This window comes from Myodes glareolus, chromosome X (assembly GCF_982192425.1).
Source record: "Myodes glareolus chromosome X, mMyoGla1.1, whole genome shotgun sequence".
Taxonomy (NCBI): Eukaryota; Metazoa; Chordata; class Mammalia; order Rodentia; family Cricetidae; genus Myodes; species Myodes glareolus.
Genome location: NC_142053.1, coordinates 117,726,759 through 117,749,722, shown reverse-complemented (window position 1 = coordinate 117,749,722; position 22,964 = coordinate 117,726,759). Strand labels below are relative to the sequence as shown.

General features: G+C 43.3%; 1 protein-coding gene across 13 annotated transcripts in view; it reads left to right on the top strand.

The window, feature by feature from the left end:
* Sh3kbp1 (SH3 domain containing kinase binding protein 1) overlaps nucleotides 1–22,964 on the top strand; it is a 337,525-nt gene that overhangs the window by 117,672 nt on the left and 196,889 nt on the right. For all 13 annotated transcript variants that reach the window (XM_085684713.2, XM_085684711.2, XM_085684710.2 and 10 more), the window contains one exon: nucleotides 9,226–9,349. In XM_085684713.2, the coding sequence (XP_085540839.1) occupies nucleotides 9,226–9,349 (124 nt within the window). The remainder of the gene's footprint in view (nucleotides 1–9,225; nucleotides 9,350–22,964) is intronic.

Genomic DNA, 22,964 nt, shown 5'->3' with positions numbered 1-22,964 from the left:
GCGGGCGCTAGTGTAAGGACATGGGTAAACGTTATTGTAATACGGTACACAGACGCTATACTTGTGCATGTGAGAAAGTAACAAGAACAATAGTGAGTCCTGCTGGGCACTGAGCACTGTTCAGACCTTGCTGACTGCATCGCAGGGCCGTCTCCATTTCTCTTATGGGTGCCATTACGCATCTTTCGATATGTTCGAGTCTCTTGTTCCCTGCACTGTGAGCTGTCCTTTTACTATTTGGTTGGATTATTGTTCTTTTTGCTACTGCTTTGTAGAAGGAGTTTTCTTTATGTAACAGGTAGCATGCCCCTAGTTTTCCTTTTGCCTTAGTTGATGAACTTTCTGATTTTGCTTTTGCTGTGTTTATAGTTTTCGGCCCTATTTGTGTGTGTGTGTATGGGGGGGGGGAATCTGGATTTTGTGTCAGACTGTCCAATTGCCTTTTCCCATCTGAGATTAGAAAACTATTCTCTTCATGTTCTCCTTCAGTGGATCTAAGATGTGTTTTTAAGACGAATGAGTTCATGGTCATAGTTGAAGGAAAAAAAATTATCATTGCTGGGCGGTGGTGGCGCACTCCTTTAATCCCAGCACTCGGGAGGCAGAGGCAGGCAGATCTCTGTGAGTTCGAGGCCAGCCTGGTCTACAAGAGCTAGTTCCAGGACAGGCTCCAAAGCTACAGAGAAACCCTGTCTTGAAAAAAATCAAAATAAATAAATAAATAAATAAATGTGAGACACTATGTGAAGTTTCTTCTTATTTGTATCACACTTAAGTAAAAATCTGCATGTTGTGAAGGGCGACATGGAGGATGGATGCTTCAGTGAATTCTAGTTACGTCTCAGTGGAGATGACGTAGATCACATGTTTTCTCAGGTTTGGAGATGAACTTAGCCATCTCCACCATCTGTGGACGGTTGTTATACCCATAATACTATAGCTAATTGGCTATTAATTTGACAAGTATATATTAAGAACCTTCTGTAGCATCTCCAAACACCTGGTTGGTATTGATATTGTTTGATACAGTGGTAATCATCCTATATGTTTGGCAGGATTTGGACAAGCATAAAGATACCAGCTGTCACAAAGGAAGTTGTGTTGTACATCTTGGAACAACATTATCTCTTCACATCTGTGTCCAGGATCTAGCACTTTCTTTGCTTTTTCCGACATCCGTTCTCATCCTGCAGGTCAAGAGCTTCTTGTGCTCTTGTCATTTTCCTGCCAAGGTTAATTCTTGGGAGATAATATTGTAAGGTCATGATATCACAAATACCCTGTTGAAGACTGACATAGGAACATGGCAGTAGCTGTCTTGCTAAATTGAAACTTCTTTGCTTTTTAGCATTAAGCTGAAAATTAAATTGATACATTTATAATTACATGTCAAAGTCCTTTTCTGAGTGGCAGCATATTTTTGTAAATATGAGAAAGTCGTTTGAGTGGTATGAGACATCAACATGATTTCATTATGTAATTTTTAGGGGGAAATGTTGAAATGTTTCTAACAAATGCCAAATACTAATGTGCCCACCATCCTGTCATATCAAAAACTCCTATCTCGTTATATTTACTTATGTATGTGTATCGAGGTACATAAGTATGCACATATATATTTCTCTAATGAAACCTGTGCATTATTTTGTGGTTTGATAAAATAAGTATTTTCTTTTAACTCTCCCCCTCCCTAAATAAACAGACTTTTTCCCATCCAGCTAAAGCTTTCCCTGTCCTATTACTTTTCCTCTGAGTCCTTGCTGTGTCTCCTCAGGTGTTGTGGGACAGCCAGAATTTTATGAGGAAGCAGATGCCGGGAAAGCAGTCTCTGCGTGTAAGGAACATAGTGGCAGGGCGGCTGCGGTGCAGACTTCGGTGTGGAGGAGAAAGAGCCACGTGTTAAAGAGCGGGGTGCCATTGTTAGGATTCTCTATCCATTTACACTTCTCTCGGTCGGTGCATTTGCTGTAATGATTTGTTTTAGTGATTTCCTCCACTCTCCAAGCAGAGGGTTTCTATGAACTCGAGCAGTGTGTGCTGGGGACGGTGCATGCAGCTATGATCCTACTGCTATGTCTGACTCCTGTGTAGCCCTCCTATGCCAAAGAGAAGTCCCAGCACACACATTCTGAACAGGTTAGAGGGATGATGAGCTCCTGGGCGCCCCCTGGTGTCTATGGCAGCCTTTTGCTCTGTTTGCGTGTATTACTGGCGACCAGGGAAGGAAATGTTGCAAGCTAGAAGGACAGCAGCTGGGGTGGAGAGTGAGGATCCATTCAACCAATTGTGTAAATAAGATGAGACACGTCTTGGCTCACCCACTCAATATGCTGCATCTGGCGTAGTGTGACCATCCCTTAGCTTAATGTTCATCTCAGATAGCTTTGTACTACCTGAGACGTGCATTAAAATATCCAAATACTTACTTGTCATGTTTCTGGTCTTCGAAGACAAAATATTAGCACGTTTAGAATTAAAGGTTATCTTTCTTCTGGTTTGAGTGCTCGTGTTGTTCTTTTTAATTGAAATAACCTAAAGTAAAGAGGCTTTAGAAGTGCAGTTTGATGAATTGTTTAGTGTTCGCATGCCCGTGTAACTGTCACCCAGACCAAATGATAGCACCTTTTCATCCTCCCAACAGGCTGCATTTGCCTGTCTCTGCTCTTCTTGGGAACCTCCCCAAAGGTGACCATTGTTTTAATGTCTCTCACCAGTAATTGGTTTTGCTGCTGCTGGACTTTAATGAATTAGTACAGCATATAATCCTTTGGGTCTGGTTTCTTGTACTCGGCGTTATTACTATGAGGTTTGTCTGTGATATTATGTATAAGTTATATGGGTGTGTGTGTGCACACACACATGTGGTATCTACATTCATGTGTGTGAATGCACACATCTGTGCATGTGGGTGGGGTACAGAAGATGTTGAGTGTCCTGCTGTATTACTCTGTCTTATTCCCTTGAGACAAGATCTTTCACGGAATCTGGAGCTAGGCTGGTGACCAGCAAACCCCAGTAATTGTTCAGTTTCCTACGCACCCTACCCCTACTCTTGGCTTCCAGGCTCATGTGGCCACACTGACTTTTTATGTTAGTGCTGGAGATTGGAACTCAGGTCCTCATGCTTGTACAGTATTCTTACTCACCGGGCCATCTTCCTAGTCCTGGCGTGGTTTTGAAAATAGCACTTAACTGTTTAATAATGATAGCAAGTGATATTTTGCACAATAGTCCGCAATCCATTAATTTTCCTGACGGTACCTCTGTGATAACACATTTAGCCCTGGATATCTTTTACAGATGACAAAAGGGCTGCTTAGATATTTGAAGCATTGCTCCCAAGGTCACGCCCCTATTCAGTGATGCCAGGACTGCTTCTGACTTTCTGGCTCAAAGGGTTCATTCTCTTTGCTTCCCATGAAGCCTGTGCCTTTCCCTCTCATGGCTGATAGAAACCTTAAGGTGAGAATGAAAAGGATGAGCAGGAGGAGAGTCCCCTCAAATTTGCCCTTGGTTGGTCCCGTGTAGTATTTTGGTTGCAGACTAAACAAGTAGTTTAAAGAGTCAAGTCAGTAATAACCCTGAGCCCTGAGTACTGTGTAATGGACGGGAGAGAAGAGGGGAGCCAGCTAGGCAGCTGGCCACATCCAGGCAGTTCCACTTACCGGAAAGCAGACTATTCATTCTAATTTAGCACCCAGTTGCATGCAGATTATGTGTTGGTTCAGCAAGGTTGCTTTCTGCAGGCCCCTAAATACGGCACAGAAAGGATTCTTACTACATTAACATGGTTGGGGCTGTTTATCTTCTAAATATGGGTCAGCTATTTTGGCTCTGCACAATCCAGTGCCTCTGGGGAACAGTGATAATGTGGGGAGTTCTTCATTTCCTTCTCTCAGAGGCACAGCTCAAACCTCCTTGCAGTGTTGCTATCTTATTGATGGCCTTGGCTTTGCTGTGCATGTCATATTTCCATTGTTAAGGCACCAGATTTGAGGTGAAGAGAGTCTGGACTTCTTTTGCCATCTAAGGCTTGCAAGATAGCCCCTACCTCTTGTGCTGTATTTAAGTGGTACTATCATGGCTAATTTACACATGATGGCATGTGTGTATAAATCCCTACAAGCCTTTGTAGCTCACAGTTTTGCACCAGGATGCAGCCTCTATCTCTGAGATAGTAATACCTAGCATTTTCACAAGTGACCTTAATTGTCACAAAACTGAGACTGCGGATGGGAGACGATGAATACCCAGTCTGGGGACAATCCAGAGTCCTGCATACTTGGCTCAGAACCTCGGAGAGCTCCAGGTGTGGCTGTTCCATCTGGCAGGCAGGCGTTGCTTTAGTGCCAATTGCACCCTCCTCCGCAGGAAGGAGTGCTTTCGTGTGCATGATAAAGGACTCCATAGATTTGAGCCTCGCTAATCTTGCATTTGTGGGTAGAGGTACAGCGAATCCTTTAAGCATTCAGAGAGGCTTTGGTCACCTCTGGAGCCTCAGGCAGAATGCTTCAAGTGCTCTCCCTAAACCACGGCACTGGCTCTTTGGGGGAGGCCAGAGGAGTCGGGGCAGAGCTGGCCATGTCCCTGGGTGACTCTCCTTCCTTCTACTTTTGTACTTTGAGTACTCTTGCATCCTGACTGTCTCAGGAGGGGCAAATGGAAACATATGTGAAAGTACTTTTCAAGTGTCAAGTTGTGTTGCTGGGACCTTCATCGTCTGTTGTTAGAGCATCCTGACGGGCACCTGTGATGTCCGAATTCCATGCAGGTCTGGTATTGGCCAACTTGCGTTTGCGTGGTAGTTGGGGCCATGGGGCCAGCATGCATGGCAGGTATTTCTAGCTAGAAACAGTCATGGAGACTGACAGCTTGCTGTGATTGCAAAGCTTCTGAATGAAGAAGTTAGGCCTGTGGTCTTTTGGAAGGAACTATAGATTTCAGAAGAAGGATGACACATGAGACATTGATTTTAGAAATACCCTGGGGAGGTTGTAGAGACTCAACTGCGAGGGGAGAGACTGGAGGTAGCTATTGTAATTGAGGCAGAGCTCAGAGCAGTGGAGCTGAGAGATGAGCCCTGAAGCTAGTCGGCTGGGGTTTCCATCTTGCTCACTTGTTAGGTCTCTTGTGACCGAGGCTTGTATACAGCTAAGACACTGCTAACTAGGTATGCTCTTAGGGTGGGCTTTGGCACCTTGTACAGTCTTATCAAATCTGTCATTTTAACTATCAGTATACAGCTGGTGGTGCAGAACATCTACAGTACCAAAGTCAGCAGCAGGAACTCTATGAGTATTAAATAACTCCCCATTTCCTGTCCCTACTCCTAGGTAACCTCTAACCTAGTTCCTCAATTTGCCTATTTTAGACCTCAGAGAAGTGAAATCATGTATTTTTACTTTTGTGTCTGGTGTATTTTACTTAGTGTGTTTTCCGGGCTCCCCTGTGTTGCATTGTGTACCAGAACTTCATTTTTTAAGGCTGAGTACTAGTTCATTTTATAGCTGTACAGCAGTCTGTTTATCCATTTCTCTGTTCCTGGCCCTTGAGTTCTCCCTTATGTTGGCTGTTTTAAATAATGTGGAAAGCACTGGCCTGTGCCTGTCTGTCTGCATCTCTGCTTTCAGTTCTTTTAGGCCTATCCCTAAGAGTAGAATTTCTAGGTCCCGTGGTGTTGTTCTTTATTTAGCTTTGAGGAACTGCTGTACTGTCTTCCACTATCTTACATTTTCTTCAGCCATACAGAAGGGCTTCATTTGCTCCAAATCCCTATCCTTATCAGTTTAGCAGTTCCTGTTCTCTCTCTCTCCCTCCCTCCCTCCCTCCCTCCCTCCCTCCCTCCCTCCCTTCCTCCCTCCCTCCCTTCCTCCCTCCCTCCCTTCCTCCCTCTCCTCATCCCTCTTTCAGTCCCTCCCTCCCCACTTCAATTCAAGATGTCTTAGTCATTTGAAGGGGCATCTCACTGTGGATTTGGTTGCCATTTTCCTAATGACTAACGAGGGAGAATTTTGTCATAGGTTTATTGGCCACTTGTACTTTTCCTTTGGAGAAATGTCCAAGGCTTTTTTTTTTTATCATTTTTCAAGACAATACAGGAAGAATAGAGAAAAACAGAGAGAGGAAGTGGTCAAGCCAGACTGGGAGACTGGTTAGGTAGGGGACAAATGCTGACTTTTACAGTCCGGGTAAGTGGACAGATAAATGGGGTACCAAATAGGATAGCCCTCCTCCCTCACGAGAAGAGGGGGTTGGAGGAAGGCACTGGCCTTCCACGGCTGCACTGAGCCAAGGCATTGTTCAGCTGAGGACGTTCAGCTGAGGACCTTGTAGAGTTCATTGCCTTGTCATGTACCCAGGTTTTTTTTTTTTTTTTTTCTGGCAAATGTGAGTTTCTTCTACCTAAGAAACCACTTAAAGACTTTAGTCAAATGTGAACAGTCACGGAGGTGTGAGCATGGCAAAGGAATGCGGTGTGTCTAGGAAAGCTTCTGGTGCTATCTCTCTGTTCTGCGTGCTTCTGGTAGGCTGGTCCTTTACGGCCAGCCTGCCCATGCACTGCTGCCCTACAGCAACAGGACCTGCACACTGTTGTGAAGCATAGCTTCTAAGGCGTCTTCTACTGAGCATTTTAGCATCGCCACCTTCGTCCTCCTTTTCAGCTCATCCCAAATATGTGGCGTTGATGGTGAGTGGTCATGTCACCACCATGGTCCATTGAATGTCTCGGGATCACTCCCTGGCAAAGGTAGATGGCTGTTGTTAGCCACCAGTAAGAGAAACAAGTGCATTTGGTGGCTTCTTCTCTTGTCTTCAAGAGCCATAGCCGGCTGGCAGCCATCATGTGGCTTAGGCAGACAGTGTTTGCAGATTGTCCCCTGATGCCATCTGCCTGGGAGGCTACAGGAAGCCCCAGCAACTGCTGTTGTAGCAGGTGTTGGGGCTGATGAGGTGGGTGTCCCTGTACACACACAAACACACACACACAGGCACACACATGAGCAGCTTTGTGTGGTACGCAGACATACCTCTGCTGGTGTGGGCTCAGAGATATCAGCTGAAGCTCTCAGCCTAGCAAGGCCCCAGCCCAGTTGCTGGTTTCCGGTGAGGCCCTGGTTAAGGAGCAACAGAGAGGATGCTGTTGTAAAGAAAGCTAGCGATTGGCCTAGGGGCGGAGGCAGTGTTTTGACAAGTATTTGTTACTTTCTTTCCACCACAGCCTTCTGACTCATTTTGTAGAGGGGAACGAACCTCCATTTCTTACCCTGCTGTTCTCGAAGCATACAATGCCTTATCTGGGAGTCCTTCCTGCCATTCAGGCTTCAGGCCTGGCTCCCTTAGCTTTCGTTTTGTACCTCAGTTGGTGTGATCATGGGCTCAGACAAGCATAGAGATGACTGTTGGGGATTGGAGGGGAGGTCATCACATTTACCAAATGAGATATTTTACAGTGAAATTTCAAAACTAAACACAAAGTTAACTGGCTTCACACATACACATAGGCTGAGAGTCATTGTAGGCGCCATTTTCAGAGCACCTCCACTCTCTCTGTAGTCTATCCAACAGGCTCAGGCGAGGACATTTTCACTCGTAGCATCATTGTCAGTGCTCAGAAGGTTTTGCTTCTGGAGCAGTTCATGCTTTATGTTAGGAGCATTAAGCCTGTGGCTAAATCATGCACTGGGTTTAAAAGATTTCTCTCTCTCTCTCTCTCTCTCTCTCTCTCTCTCTCTCTCTCTCTCTCTGTGTGTGTGTGTGTGTATGCGTATGTATGCACATATGAAATGTGGAGGCCAGAAGAGGATGCTGGTGTCCTGCTCTATCATTCTCTCTTAGTCCTTTGATATACATAGTGGTTCTCAACATGTGGGCCACAACCCGTTTGGGAGGTCACATATCAAATACCCCGAATATACAATGTCCTGCTTATCAATATTTATATTGCGATTCAGAACAACAAAATTACAGTTGTGAAGTAACAGTGAAATGATGTTGTGGTTGTAGGTTATCACAACACGGGGAACTGTATGAAAGGATTGCAGCATCAGGAAGGGTAAGAAGCACTGATATAGGATCTCTCATCCAACCTGGTGCTATGCTGATGGCAAGACAGACATTGTCCTGTCTCTGCCTGCCCCAACCCCTGACATTGCTGGAGTTACTGGTGCACATGCAATAACAGCAGGCTTTGTACATGGCTGCTGGGGAGTCTAGCTCAGGTTTTCATGTTTGCCCAGAAGGCACTCTTACTCATTGAGCCATTGCCTCAACCCCAAGATCCAGATCCTTAAGATGGCACTGATTGATTGATTGATTGATTGATTGATTATATGGAGGCCAGAGGACAGCTTTCTAGAATTGCTTTTCTCCTTTCTCCTTTCACAGTCTTGGCCCCAGGAATTGAATTCAGGTCATGTAGCAAGTTCCTTCATCCACTGAACCATCTTGCTGCCCCCAAGAGCCAGATCGTAAATGAGTTTGGGTAGAAGTCCACCTGGATGAAGGGCAGCAAACATTTATTATACTAGGTTGGACGTTTCAGGCTTCCTTTCTGTAACATCTCCTCAGCTCTGGAATTGAGCATCATACCACTAGCCATACAAAGTACGCATGAATGCAATTTGTACGCTAATGAAATTTTATTTACAAACCAGCATGATGGGCTGGGGTTTGCTGACCTAAAATGATAGTCATTATTTTTGCCTGTCATTTAGCTCTTACACTTTTTTTTGGTCAAGAATTATAAATCTAGAGGAACATGAGAACTACAAATGCATTTAAATCATCTTTTGAGTTTAGTATAATTATGAGCATACTGGTGATTCACAGATGTAGTTTTTCTAAACCTTTGTTGAGAAGAATAGAAATCAAGGCTTTTGAAGTGGGGCATATGCTTGGCTGGTCCTTGTCATGTGGAAAAATGTAAAAGAAACCATAATTTAGAGCTATATGGTGGTGCTTACATTTCCGCCATTCTCTTGATGTTCACATGCAGTGGCCCCAGTCATATAAGGTTACCTTCCTATACTGGGCATTGTTCCACTTATAGGCCTAGGTGTTTCTTTAACAAACAGAAGAAGTAAACTACACAAATTCAGACAATGGTTTTTGTCAAATATTGTGTTGTGCTTATGTGGCATTATTATGGTTCATTTCCAGAGGGATGAAATGGCACTCCAAAACTTCAAACTATAAATACTCCCTTCCTTTTCTATGTCCTCACAGGAAATAAAGAAAGATATGAAGAAAGACCCTCTCTCCAATAAAGCTCCAGAGAAGCCCATGCTCGATGTAGCCAGTGGAAATGCTTTGCTGTCTTCTGAAACCATTTTAAGAACCAATAAGCGAGGTATGGCAAAAAGTGGAGGGAACCTTTCTCCTTGCACATGGGTACATCTGGAGCCCCTTGTATGCATGATGTCAAATTGAACATTGCTGAAAAGTTGAGGAGTTTGTTTTTCTGGTTTTAGTATAAATTTTGTACACACACACACACACACACACACACACACACACACACCCCTAGTAACTCTGTAGTAAAAAGAACTAATAAAACGTTTTCAGAGGAAAGTTGAGTAATGATTTATCAATGGGTTTAGCTTCGACTTTCATGCCTATTTGTGTGACTGAAAGGTGAGTGTAGAGGGAACAGTAAGGTTCAGGCTGGCCTGAGAGTGTCTGCCCACACTCTCCTTTGAATGAAAATAAAATCTATTAGCATCTGCCTCTCTAAGTGCCTGGCTCCCCAACACAAACCCTGCCTCAACTGTGTTTATAGGGAAGACTGTTCAAAGGTATAGCAGTACATCATCTAGCCCAGAAACCTTCCAATCACAGTCTTGTTTGCCTTCTTTTGAGACCTAAGTCACTTTAGGTCTGAGCTTATTAAAACTGCTTCATTCAGTGTCTGCCCTGGCCAGAACTGCTTTTTGAATGATGTAAAGATTCCAGAGAGGACCCTACTCAGTGCTGAACAGTGGGCACACTCGGTACTGTTAGCACTTCCTGACCTTGGGTCAGCCAGGGCCCACAGTGGGCTGAGCATGCCCATATGAAGTCAGACTTCAGCTGCCCTCTTTTCCTGGGCTTATTATGTCCTTAAAAGGGAATTGAGAGCTGTTCAAAACCAGCAGGAAGAAATGTATTAGCAAAGGGTTCCATTAACAAGGGGGAAAAAAAGGCAAGTTTACATAACCACAGGGAAGAACAGCTAATCTTTCATAAAATTTAGACAGCATGAGAATTTGTCTAATAAACTGCCCATTGATCCTAGTTCTGGTAACATTGGCTTTGTGTCTCTCTTCCTTCCTGCCTCTTCTCCTGCCCCTTCCAGCTGCTCTGGGTTCTATTTCCTATTTTGAATTATTCACATGAAATATTGGCTAGAGACCCAAGTTGGTTAGCAGCTATAGGATTTTCTTTTCCTTATTCTTCTTTGAAATCTCATTGTATCAAAATTGGGGATTTCCCATTTTAAGAATTTAGCTTATGTTACTGTAAAACTAATCTTTGCTAAGTGCTTCCTGAATTCTTTTTTAAAAATTATCTTTGGAGACAGCGTCCCACATAGTTCAGACTGGCCTTAAACGTAGCCCTAGTTAGTCTCGAACATTGACTCCTCTTGCCTCACACTCCCAAGTGCCGGCCTGACACCATGTCTGGCCTAAGCTGATGTGCTCAGCTCTCCATTCTTGCATAGAGATTCCCCAAGTCCAGGGAAGACTTTGACTTTGAATTTAAGAGCTGGAGCCCAGTGAGTCTTCTTTCTGGCTTCTGGGAGCTATCTCCTTCATATGGCTCCTCTCACGTCAGGGGTTCCAGCTATTCCATACACAGTGACCACAAGCAAGCAAGGTCTGTCTGTTCAGCCTGCTACTTTATAAAGTCAGTAAGAGACTTAATTAATTTCAGAAGAGAAGGAATGAAGGTAATTATGTGCATGGCTTCAGTGAAATTACCTGAGAACTTGAAGTCAACTAAAGAACAGAACTTTCCAGGTAATTGTTTCTTTAGATCTGAAACTCCGGCCTTGAATTTCTTTTTCACTAGAAAAATGAATTCCAAGGGGTAGTTTACTTGGCTGTTTTAAGTCTTCTACCTTAGGCCCTCAGCCAGATTAAGACCAGGCTTTTGTAGTTGGAGTTTTTACATGCTAAATGCCAGGAACTAAGAGACTTGAACAGGCAAAGGCATCCTGTAACTGTGAAGCCCATAACAGCCCATTCCCATTCTGTTCCAGGCTTCCCGCTGACCTACTGGGTCACCTGGGCCAAACATCAGTCCCCAACTGAAGGGAAGCATTGTGCACCAGGATGGGTGCTGCTTGGGCCTCCCCCACCCCATTAAGACTAACACTATTTTGCCCCTCCTTATAATAATCAGTGTGTGTGGTGGAGACTGATGGGCCTTGTCAGGCCAGATAAATAGTTCATTGTACTGATCTCAAAAGCTACATTTCTTTCCCACCCAAAATCAATGAAAAAAAAAAACCACCCTTCCCCCTTAAAACAAAGATCAGAAACTAAATCTGTGGGAGGTCATTCTAGTTCCTCCTAAACACTTCTGTGATTTTTCGAGGTATTGAGGTTCACCCCCTCCCCTCTTGTTTGCATCCAGCTTTGTCCTTAAACCCTTTAGGATGATTTTGGGCTGTCAGTATCTTTATAGCTATGACTAAGGGAGGAACTTGCTTTTAGGGTTTGGAAGTCTATTTTAATTTGCTAATGTGGGATCTTTTTTCAGGTATATGAATCTAACTTGTAATCCCACCTCGAACCCTGTGAGAATTTAGCAGAAAACTCAAATTCCCGTCAACTTAGTCAAAGATGGGAGGGCTCTTTTCTTTCTATGTGGGCCTTGTCATTTGATTCAGGCCTGGAATTGGTTTAATGAAGAAAGAGTCCATTCTATTCTGGCTGTGACTCTGAACTTGAGCCATGTCACTGGGGCCTGAGCTCAAGAAGTTTCCCCACTTATATGCAGCTGTTACTGCAGTCTATGACCTACCTCACTTTGTGGCAATGGCAGACCGACAGGTTTTAGTACCTGGCCATCTGAAATAAGCCTGTCTTTCCCTGAATAAGGGCAGAGAAACTTGGGGTTTGAAGGAAGTTCTTCATAACCCCCAAGAACAGAGCAGGAGCACAGAACATGAATTTATTAGCACATGGTTAGCATCAGTGTGATATTCAGAGTTTCTAAGGAGGGACAGGTCTGAGTGCTTGGGTCTATTGTTTGAGAAGAAGAAAGGTTCAGCTGAAGTTCCAGGAGAAAGCCAACCACCCCAGCTAGCTTGAGAGCCATCAGCTGCCCATCTGGGGCATGACAATGTCAGGGAGGTACACCTACCTCTGGTCACAGAGACAGAACTTTTGGCTCAGACAAAACTAGTTGAAAGTGACTTCTTTGTAATTTTTTTCTGTTAAATCCACACAGAAGAATGATGGACCCTCCTAAATTGGAACATGAATGGGAAAAAGAAATTGTTTTTAAAAATGTCCAGAAACATGAGTTGAGAAGCAAAATTGGAAGTTTGAAGAGTTACTAGCAAATATGTTCTTAAAGATGAACAGTTGGTTTGGCCCATCTGAATGCTCTTTTCTACTTCAATTCAAAACAAAATAAAAATCAGGTTGTTTCATCTGTAGAAGGAATTCCTAGTTAGCTCTGTCCACGTGACGGATGGTATCTGTAGGCTATAGTCCATTCTTCACTGGCCCGGGTAAAGATCCAGTTTTATGCCAGGTGTCTGGCTTCCATTGTTAGCAGGCCAGGTGGGAAAACTGCCTCAGAATCCCTGCCTCCTGCTGCTTGTGATTGGACATTGTTCCTTTTTTACTTTGTGGTGAGCACCAGTGAACACTCTATAGCACTATAGCATGTGTTTATTGCATACTGACTATGCATCCGGTCCAGTGCCTGCTGCTGTTGCTGCTGCTGCACAGCCTGGAAAATCAGCGGGCAGTCCTGCCTGTGGGCCCTCCGGGCTGTGTGCCACGTGGAAACCGTTGAGAAAGTCCTGTCTATTCTATTCCCTCCATCTTTTTTTTTTTTAAGAACAAGATGTGGGTATATCTCTTATTTACTTTTGTCATTCCTAATGTGAAGCCACTCGGTGAGTTTCTGGTTGGCTTTATGTGTCCTTGTTTCTATTTCCAGTTTATCATGAATTCAGTGTTTGGTAAGTGTCTATTGTATTTTGTGCATCTCTTATTCTTTGCTACTACTACTGTTACTGTTATGCTATCCCAGTACAAACTGTATTTTATAATCATCTCCTTTAAGCCGCTCTGCTACTTTGGCATCTGCCTTCTGAAAGATACACTGCTTCTTCCCATCCTTATTTAAGGTGATGCTTTTGCACTTCAGTGCCCCTTCCAGAGAGAAGTGCTGAACGAGCTGACAGTTTTAAAGATGTTCCTGGTAACAGGTCTAGCTCTGATGCTGTGAGGTGAGAGCATCCGTCTCACACAAGATTCTGGTTAGGATGGGGGCAGTGTTGCTCCCTGAACTGGTCCGTGGCTCTGACTTTATAGAACATTGCTCTGTGGGTTCTGTTCTGATACATTTCATCTTCCTGCCAGACTGCACTCAGAAGCCTTCCTTAATGGAAGGACCAATAAACGCTCTGCCTCTGGTGACACACTGTTGCTTTAGAAATCAGCATGGAAACCTTCAGAATCCATTTGCATGCGAATGGGTGGTGCTTGCATGCCCTTGACCTTAATGCAGGCCTCATATTTGCCACACAGAAGTGCTCTCCATTTGTGACCACTACCTGGAGCTCTCCGGCAAATTGAATCAATGTGCATCCTTCTTTCCCATGTATCAGCAGGGGTCCTTCCGGTCCCTAAACAGAGCTGGTCAAGTGACCACTCTCCCCTGTAACCTTTTCCTGAAAAGAAAATATATTTTTTTTTTAAAAAAACTGCTCTTTCTTTATAATTTATTTTAGTTGCCTGGAATAATACACCAAGGTATTCACTGGACTGATTCATGAGACTTTGGGTGAGAGTTAGTGTATGTGCATATGTGTTAAGTATGCACACACCGGCATGGAAGGCACACCGTGGCTCAGAGGCTCAGTGGCATGGAGAAATGTTCTTTGAGACAGGTTTGACTCAAATTCAGCAGAGATCCCTTTGTGTTAGCCTCCCGAGAGCTTGGATTGCAAGCTTGTACCATCATGCCTGACTGGTGGCATAGATCTTGAAGGTCTTGGGTTCTTTATTGGAAATTATCTGCAAGCAAAGGATACAAAAAGCGCGTCTTTAATAAAGAAAATGTGAATTTGGGGATTTAGCTCAGTGGTAGAGTGCTTAAAGCTGGATTCTGTCCTCAGCTTTGGGAAACAACGAAACAAAACAGAAGCAGACAGAGTAAGTCATTTGGCTCCTGTGATGTGTTATTATGGTCTATGCAGAACCTGGGGCTTTGCTGGTAGGAACGAGGCTTTTTCCTCTCAAATGTGAATTTCCCTGTGGCTAACTAGGTATCTGAAAATGTAGCATTTCGGGTCAGACTGCCCTTGGAGTATTTCAGTCTGCTGTTGATTTTCCCTCGAGAGCTTGCTTCTATGGACTGATAGAAACGTCAAGAGCAGGCATAAGTGTCGTGTGGAAGATAGTGGTTATCACCAGAACTGATCTTCCCAGGGGAAGGGAGAGCTTGGAAGTGAGGGAGTAGGAAAGAGAGTCACTTCAGAATATGCACATCTGTGTATGTATCTGTGTATGCATTTACAGTTTTTCCCAGAGGCCTCCATTCTGATACCTTTTATCTACTGGTCCTGGCTGTCTTTCTGGGATGCTTTTATGGGAGCCTGGGTTAGGTTAATGGTAGAGAATGTGTTGCCCTTGCTCATTTATTATTGAGCAGTACTACAAGTCCAGCTTAGGGGTACAGCTGGGGAAAGGGATAGGGAGAAGCTTTGTGGAGTGTTGTTGCTATTACACATCTTCTATGCTTTTTGTCCTGTGCAAGTCAACTATATGTTCCCATTTAGCCCCTGTGTCCTGTCCCCAATGCATTAACATTCCACAGAGTAACAATATCCGCCACACTCAAGCTGGCTGTCCACTCAAGGCTGTCCCTAGAAAAATATTTGATGTGGGTTTGAAGTTGTGGCGCCACCTGGTGGCTTTTCTAGGAAACTCCTCATCTTGTTCACCTTTAAGGGTGCCTTCATTTCCCTTGACTCTGTTCTCATTTTTTCCACCTCAGACCCACATCTTCTCCCAGTCTGCAAACATTCCCTTCAACCCCCTGCTTTCCTGTCTAAAATTTGATAATTGAACTCATAGAATCTGGTACATGATTCTTGTTCTACCTGTGATACCCCTACTAAGCAGGATTTTTTCTATTAAGAATTATATATATATATATCCAGGTAGTGGTGGCACACCCCTTAATCCCCACACTTGGGAAGCAGAGAAAGGTGGATCTCTGAGTTTGAGGTCAGTATTGTCTACAAAGTGTCAAATATATATGTATATGTGTATTTATACACACATATAGGACAGCTTTATGCATGTGTCTACTGATCAGGATTTTTGATCAATTTTGTTTTGAAACAAGGTCTCAAATTGTGTTTCAAGCTGGCCTAGAATTTACTGTGTGGCTCAGGCAGGATTCAAATCTATGACAATCCTCCTCCCTCAACCTCCCAAGGGCTGGCATTACAGGCATGAGCCCTTGCACCTGGCTCTTGTTGATAACTATTCAAAAACACAGACACCCATTTTCATGAGTTTAGACGTAGATATTAATTTGGACAAAGCAAAGACTCACGTTGAAATCCCTGTAGGTGAACCAAAGTCTCCTCCTCATAGCTCCAAGTCCTCTTAATTACTTCTTCACATCTTGTTGAACCTGTGTTCCCTCCAAGGAGCAATATATTTTATTGTGCGCGTTGTTTTCAATTGCCAGCAGGTGATGAACGTGCAAGGCCAGCTGTCTCTGCCGACTCGGGGTGTTGGTGGGTTGTGTGTGCGGCCTCTTCTTGCCTGCTTTGGATCTTCCTGACGTGGGATGTTACTGACCATGATTATTTTGATAAGTCAAAGTGTCTGCTATTAAATCTTATGATTTTTTTTTTAGTTTTAGTTTTATTGATCAAATTGCTGATGTGCCATATTTCAGCTGGGCCTGTGGATTAGTCCGGGAATGTAATTGCCAGTCATAAGATCTCCTGTGGGGGACTGCATTTAGAGTTCCCAACCGCCTTCGTTTGGGGCTTCTATTTCTGTGAAGAGACACCACAGCCATGGCGATTCATATAAGGGAAACATTTCATTGACTTTGTAGTTCAGAGTTCCATTGTGCTGTGAGGATAGGCCTGGTTTATATTATATTGTATCGTCGTATAGGGTTCTTAGTTTCCTTAGTTTTCCTAGACCTGAGTACTCATGTTATCTGAAGAAGCTGTGTTATGGCTGGAAATATGGTTCAGTCAGAGAACTGCTTGCCATAGAAGTATGAGGACCAGAGTGTGGACTTCTAGCACCCATGTCACAGCGGGGCATGGTGGTACATGCCTGTAATTCCAGGAGACAGAAGGATTTCTGGGGCTTGCTGGCCGGTCAGTCTCGCTGATTCAGGAAGTGTTGTGGGAGTATCTTCCGCTGCCTCAGCCAATAGTCGCTGAAGCACGAGTCCACAGTGCAACGGGGCGCGCCTTCCGCTCCGTCAGCCAATAGCCACTGAAATACCAGCCCATTGGGGCGTGGTATATTTCTCTTTAAAAAAGAGCCACAGATCCCGGATCAGGCGCTCTTGGTTCCAGCGCTTGCACCCGGCTCCTGCTCCCGGCTCCTGCTCTAGCGACTAGGCTCCCTTCCTGACGGTTTATGGTGTATGTAAGTTTTACCCCCCAAAATAAATAACTCCTTAAAACATAACTGGTGTGGGATTGATTCGCCGATAAGGAAGCTCCAGGTTCCATGAGAGATGCTGTCTCAAAAGCAAGGTAGAGCTGAATGTGGTAGCCCCTGCCTTTAATCCTAGGACTCCTGGGGCAGAGGCAGGTGAACTTGTATTAGTTTGAGGTTTACTTGGTTTACATAGTTAGTTCCAGGCCAGCCAGGAGTTCAGACCAGCCAGTAAGATCCTGTCTGAAACAAACAAACAAATAAATAAACAAACAAGGTGGACAGGTGATACAGGATAATACTTGATATTGAACTATAGTCTCCATGTACATATGCACACATGTGCACCTGCATGCAAACACACACACACACAGAGAGAGAGAGAGAGAGAGAGAGAGAGAGAGAGAGAGAGAGAGAGAGAAGAGAGAGAAGAAAGAGAGAGAGAGAGCGTTAGAGCAGTTGTGTTATAAAATGTAGTACTGTTGTATCTTTCCATCTGCTGGGGAGACAACCTTGCAACAAGTATGGCAAAATCAGAGAGAAACCAGGCTGGCATTTCCAATATGTGTTGTGTAGAGTTTCAGCCCTAGGAAATGCTTCACAGGAGAGGCCTGAGATGAGATAGATGTCCAAAGAGGGGGAGGAAGTTACCACTCTGACTGTAGTTCAGCTGTAGGACTGACACCCTGTTAGGGGCTGACAAACACATGAACATATTCCATCCGCTCAACTGGCCTATGGTAAGGAAGCCTGCTGGTCTGCGGTCGTTTTGCTGAGTGCTAGCAGGGGCTCCACTTCGAGATGTGCTGACTCCCACATGCAGGGCAAGGGCTTTGCTAAGGGCCTTCAAGCCAAGACCTGGCGGATTTTAGGTCGGAGTGAAGAAGAGAGGAGTGGCTGGCAACACTTCTAAAGCTGGTGGCCTTGAAACTGGAGTTAGATGTCACTTGGAGGACAGTCTCAGGATGTGAAACTAGGGACTCGGTGTTTGAGTTTTGCAAGTGTCAAGCTGAAAGGAATCTCTCCTCAGCCCCCCAGTAATTCCTGGGGTCCTTGCGTCTGAGAAGATGTCTGTAGACTGGGCTTTGGCATGGAAATCGCATTGAGAAAGACCCGACCTTATGATCTGTGAGCTTGGTCATTCCAGCTTCCCCAAGACCAGCGTCAGCATCGAGCTAGAGTCCAGGGTGGTTTGGATAATCGGTCAGGCTCACACTGGCTCTGTATCTCATTGCTTTCCTTCTTTGCTTCAGTGGAAAGAAAGTCGTGGATTTCCTCCTGAGTGCACACGACAGATAGCTTTGTTCAGTCTCCACATATTTGTGAAAGGGGCTGCCATTTTGAATTCAGGCAATAAATGCACATGTGACTCCCGGAGGAAAGCCCACATGAGCTGCCTTTTAGAGTTCTGAAGTCACACAGTTACTAAGGTGATGGGAGGTCGTTGATCTACATACATACATACTGACGTTAACAGGCAAGTACACAGAGCGCCTCTCCCTGGGAGACCCCAAAGGCTACCCCTTAGATCTGGAAATCAGACTTTTGGTAAGCTCTGTATGGAGGCCTCCTTTCCACAGAGCCTTTTTTTTCTGGAAGAAGAGTGAGCAAATCAAGGAGAAGTGAATAGGGAGGGGTAGGCTGTATGTGCGTGCTGGCCGCTTTTGTTGTCTTGTGTGAGGACAATAGCCAGCGTCAGTAGGTTCTGGAATCGGGATGTCTTCTTCTGCTTACCATCTCTGACTGTTCCCCACAGCCTAGTCATCACCTAGCTCCTTGATGCCCTTTGCAGCCTCAGTTTGGTCTTTGGACTCTTGGAGTTTTGTTCTGGGGAAGCCTTGAGGCAATTGTACACAATGAAGACATTTCATGTCCTGTGTCCCTAACCCGTGAGCTGCAGTGCCAGGTGTGCTGCCCTTATTGATGCCATCAGAGAAAGAGAGCAGCCAGCAGCTTCCCTCGCGTGCTCCTGCGCATGAGAAAGCATGGGCAAGGGTGGAGTAGGTAGGGCTGGCCTGCATCTTTCATTTATGCGTTTTCTGCAGACCTGAATGAGTCTAGCAGCAGCAGGGCCTTGGTGCAGAGTGGCTTTGGAAGCCCCCCCCACTCCATTCTTGTGGCCCCTGCAGTGTCTGTGGAACTGGAGATAGGTTATACACTTAATCTGCTTTCCAATTTCCCTATCATTAAAACAAAGCCACCACTCTTTGTTAACTCCCTGGACACTTTTGAGTTTTAAAAATAAGGGAAAAGGATGGGTGTTGGGCTGCAAAGATAGTTCAGTCAATAATGCATTTGCCTTGCACGCACAAGGAACTGATTTCAACCCCCAGAATCCATGTAAAACAGCTTGGTATGGTGGCATGAGCTTTTAATACTAGTGCTGGAGAAACAGAGATAGGTGAAACCCTGGAGCTTATTGACTAGGTAGCCGAATCAACTTGAAAAGTTCCATGTGGGTGAACATTCCAGGCCTCTTTCCAAAGCAAGGTGACTGGGACCTGAGAAATATACTTGAGGTCCTCTGGCCTCTATGTACATGAACTCCATATGAACTCACATGAAAACACAAACACACACACACACACACACACACACACACACACGGGGAAGATAGATAGATAGATAGATAGATAGATAGATAGATAGATAGATGGATAGATAGATAGATAGGTAGAATATGAGTAGGTATTAGGGTAAGGAGAGACCATGAACTAAGATGCAGTCTCTCAGTAGATAGTGTAGTCATTAATAAATATGATAAACTGCTAGTAAGACTCTCAGAATGTTGGGAAGATATTAGAGCTTTGTGGAAAATAGTATGATAGTGTTGTTTCCACAAAGCAGCCAGTGATCAGATGCTCGTGGCACATTCTCCAGGATGGACCAGATGCATGACTGTAAAAGAAATCTCAATAAACTTGATAAAAATCAGATCATACCAGGCATGTTGTCTGACCACAATGGAATTAAATTGTAAATCAACAACAGAAGGAAATTGAGGGAAATTCACAAACCAATGGAAATTAAACAGAATATTTCTGAATAACCAATAAGTTGAAGAATTCACAAATTCTAAAATACTTTGAAATGAAGGAAATGAAAATAACATAAAAATGAACTGCCTATGTTTATAAAGAAGGCATCTTGCTTAAGTAACCTAACTCTGTACCTTAAAGAGGCAGGAGAGAAAACCACAGTGAACAGGCAGAAAGAAGAGCAAGGGTTACAGTGGAAAGAAAGGAAATAGAGACTAGGAAAAAAACTATAAAAATCAGCCAAGCACGGGTTGGTTCTTAGCTGGGTGTGGTGGCTCACCTCTGTACTCTTCGCACTTAGTAGGTGGAGCCAGGAAGACCAGGGACTCAGGCTTATCCTGGGCTACATAGTGAGTTTGAGTTTAAAGCTGCCTGGGCTATATGAGATCAAACAAAAGAAAACATACAAAAAAGGTTGGTTCTATGGAGTTGTTGACGAAATTGATCAACATTTAATTACCGTGATCAAGAAAGAAGATTTTAATCTCCATGTGAGAAATTGAAGCAGCCATATCTGTCAATCTTAAGAGACATGCAAAGGAGTATAAGGGAATATCATGAGAGCCTGGTACATTGCTGATGGAACTATAAAATAGTATAGCTATTTTGGAAAAAAAATAGTTTGGCAGTTCCTCAAACTTCTAGCTTCCATGTAATTCAGAAATTGATGCCCAGGAAAAATGAGAACATACATGTCCATAAATATATTATAATTGGTTATTCAGAACAGCATTATTCATAATAATTTCCAAGCAGAAACAACACAGATGTTCAGCAGCTGATGAATGAATGAATGAATGAATGAATGAACTTTGCTCCATCCACACAGTGGAATTTTATTAGGCTACCATTATGAATGAATTACTGGCACATACTGAAAGACATGGATGAACCTCAAAAACCCGATGCTGAGTGAAGGAAGCCACACACACACACACACACACACACACACACACACACACACAGAATCACATGTTATTTAATTTATAACTGTTATTTATATAAATATAAATAACATAAATATAGTTATTTATGTGAACTACCCAGAATAAACAGATTCCTAGAGACAGAAAGTTGATTAGTATTTGCCTAGACCTTGGGGATGGGCAGGAGAGCGCCTAATAAACGTGAGGTTTCATTTGGGGACGATGGAAATGGTTCAGAATTAGATTGATGGGTTGGCTGTATAATCATGTGAATATATAAAACCCATTTAATTATATACTTGAAAAGGACGAATTTTATGTTACATAAATAATATCTCTATGAAGCTGTTAAAACAGAAAATCAACACATAAAGTGGTGTTAAATGTAGTTCCTTAGTGGTTCCTGGCCGTCTCTCTGCCCACTTTCTTTTCCGTACCGCCACTGCCCATCCCCCAGCTGAGGGACACGGTAAGCCATTTCTTTTATTTAAGTCTTTAAAGTAATGTATTTCTCAGGGAGGCTTTATATTTTTTTATTCAATCAGTTGCCTAGGAGATAGTGAGTCTAGGGGATCAAAATGACACTGTTTTGCTAGAGATGACCTAAATATTAGATAATCGATTTGAGAAGGCCTGAGAACTGACTGTGGCCTCCTATTGTTCATTTCTTGAGAGAGAAAAAATGAGATTGCCTGTAAATCAAAAGCCAAACCTCTTATATTCTGCATTCTAAGCTTCCTGGAGAGAGCCTGTGTTGGAAAGGCAAGAATCCCATTTACGTTTCCAATTTTTCTTGCCATTGTCTCTAACTCTGTATTGACTATTTTTGCTTATAAGTTCTTATCTGCAGCACTGATGGTTTCTTTAGGAAAGATGCTTAGATGTGGAATTACCACACAAAACTGGGCATTCATTCTATGGAGCTTTGATCCATTGTTACTCAATTCATTTCCTGATGTTCACAGTGATCTACACCCCCACCGGCAGCGGGGGATGCTTTGTAATGTTTTACGCTTGAATTTTTCTAATTGTCAGTGTTTGAATATTTTTGTTTCTGTCATTTATTAGTAGTCTTCGCTATTTGTATAAAACTCTTCCTATTTGTCTTTCTTAATAGCGAATTACCCCTTTGTTCTCCATTGGCCCATTTTTCTTCCTAGTTTTATCACGTCAGTTTTTTTTTCATTTGTTTTAATATATAGAAACACTACATTTCTATACATTTAATGCATGGAAGCACTCATATAGATTGTGTACTGATGCTTTTATAAGTCCTCTAAATAAATTCTCAGCTATTTTATACTACATTTTAATTTCAAGATCTTATCTGCATAGAAATTTCAATAGATGGGATTACTATACAAATTGATTGTTAATTTGAAATGAGCACTTTTCCAGGACCATTTGTAGAATAGCACAGCTCTTCCTCATGTATTTTTGATACTTCATTTATTACATAGTGTTATTTCCCGGAACCTTCAGCATAATGCAATTAACTGGTCTCAACATTCTTGCATCACGATAGTTCATTGTGTGGCTTTATAATACATCTTAATATATAGAATAGCAGGGTTTTATCTTGTCTTTTATCACTCCTCACTTGGGAAAAAATGGTTTATCTTGGGCTAGGAAGATGGCTTGTGAGGACCTGAGTTTGATCCTCAGAATCCAAGTTTAAATAAATCCACATATGGTTGCATGTACCTGTAATCCTTGTGTTGGGGAGGCAGAAATAGGGAAATCCCTCTGGGGTCTCTGGGCAACCAGTCTAGCCTAGTTGGTTCTCTCAGTGTTGCTGAGAGACCTTTTCTGACAAAAACAAGGTTGACCCTTGTTCTCCATATGTGCACATGTATTCCTGTGCATACCAATCAAAGTTTTTATCATTGCTATTGATTTATCATAAATTCATGTGATCAAGTTAAAATATAAAGTGAGGATTTTGATTTTAATCTTATTAAAGTTAGAAGGCAATATTGAAAGAATTAATATTTCCCTAACATTTTTGCTTTGGGGTTTTATATTACCACACAAATTATCTTTAGATGCAAGTTTATAAATGGAAACCTCCTCTCCCCTACTCTTCTTTCCAAACACTGCAGTAAATGAATCCTTGTGGACAAAACCATGTC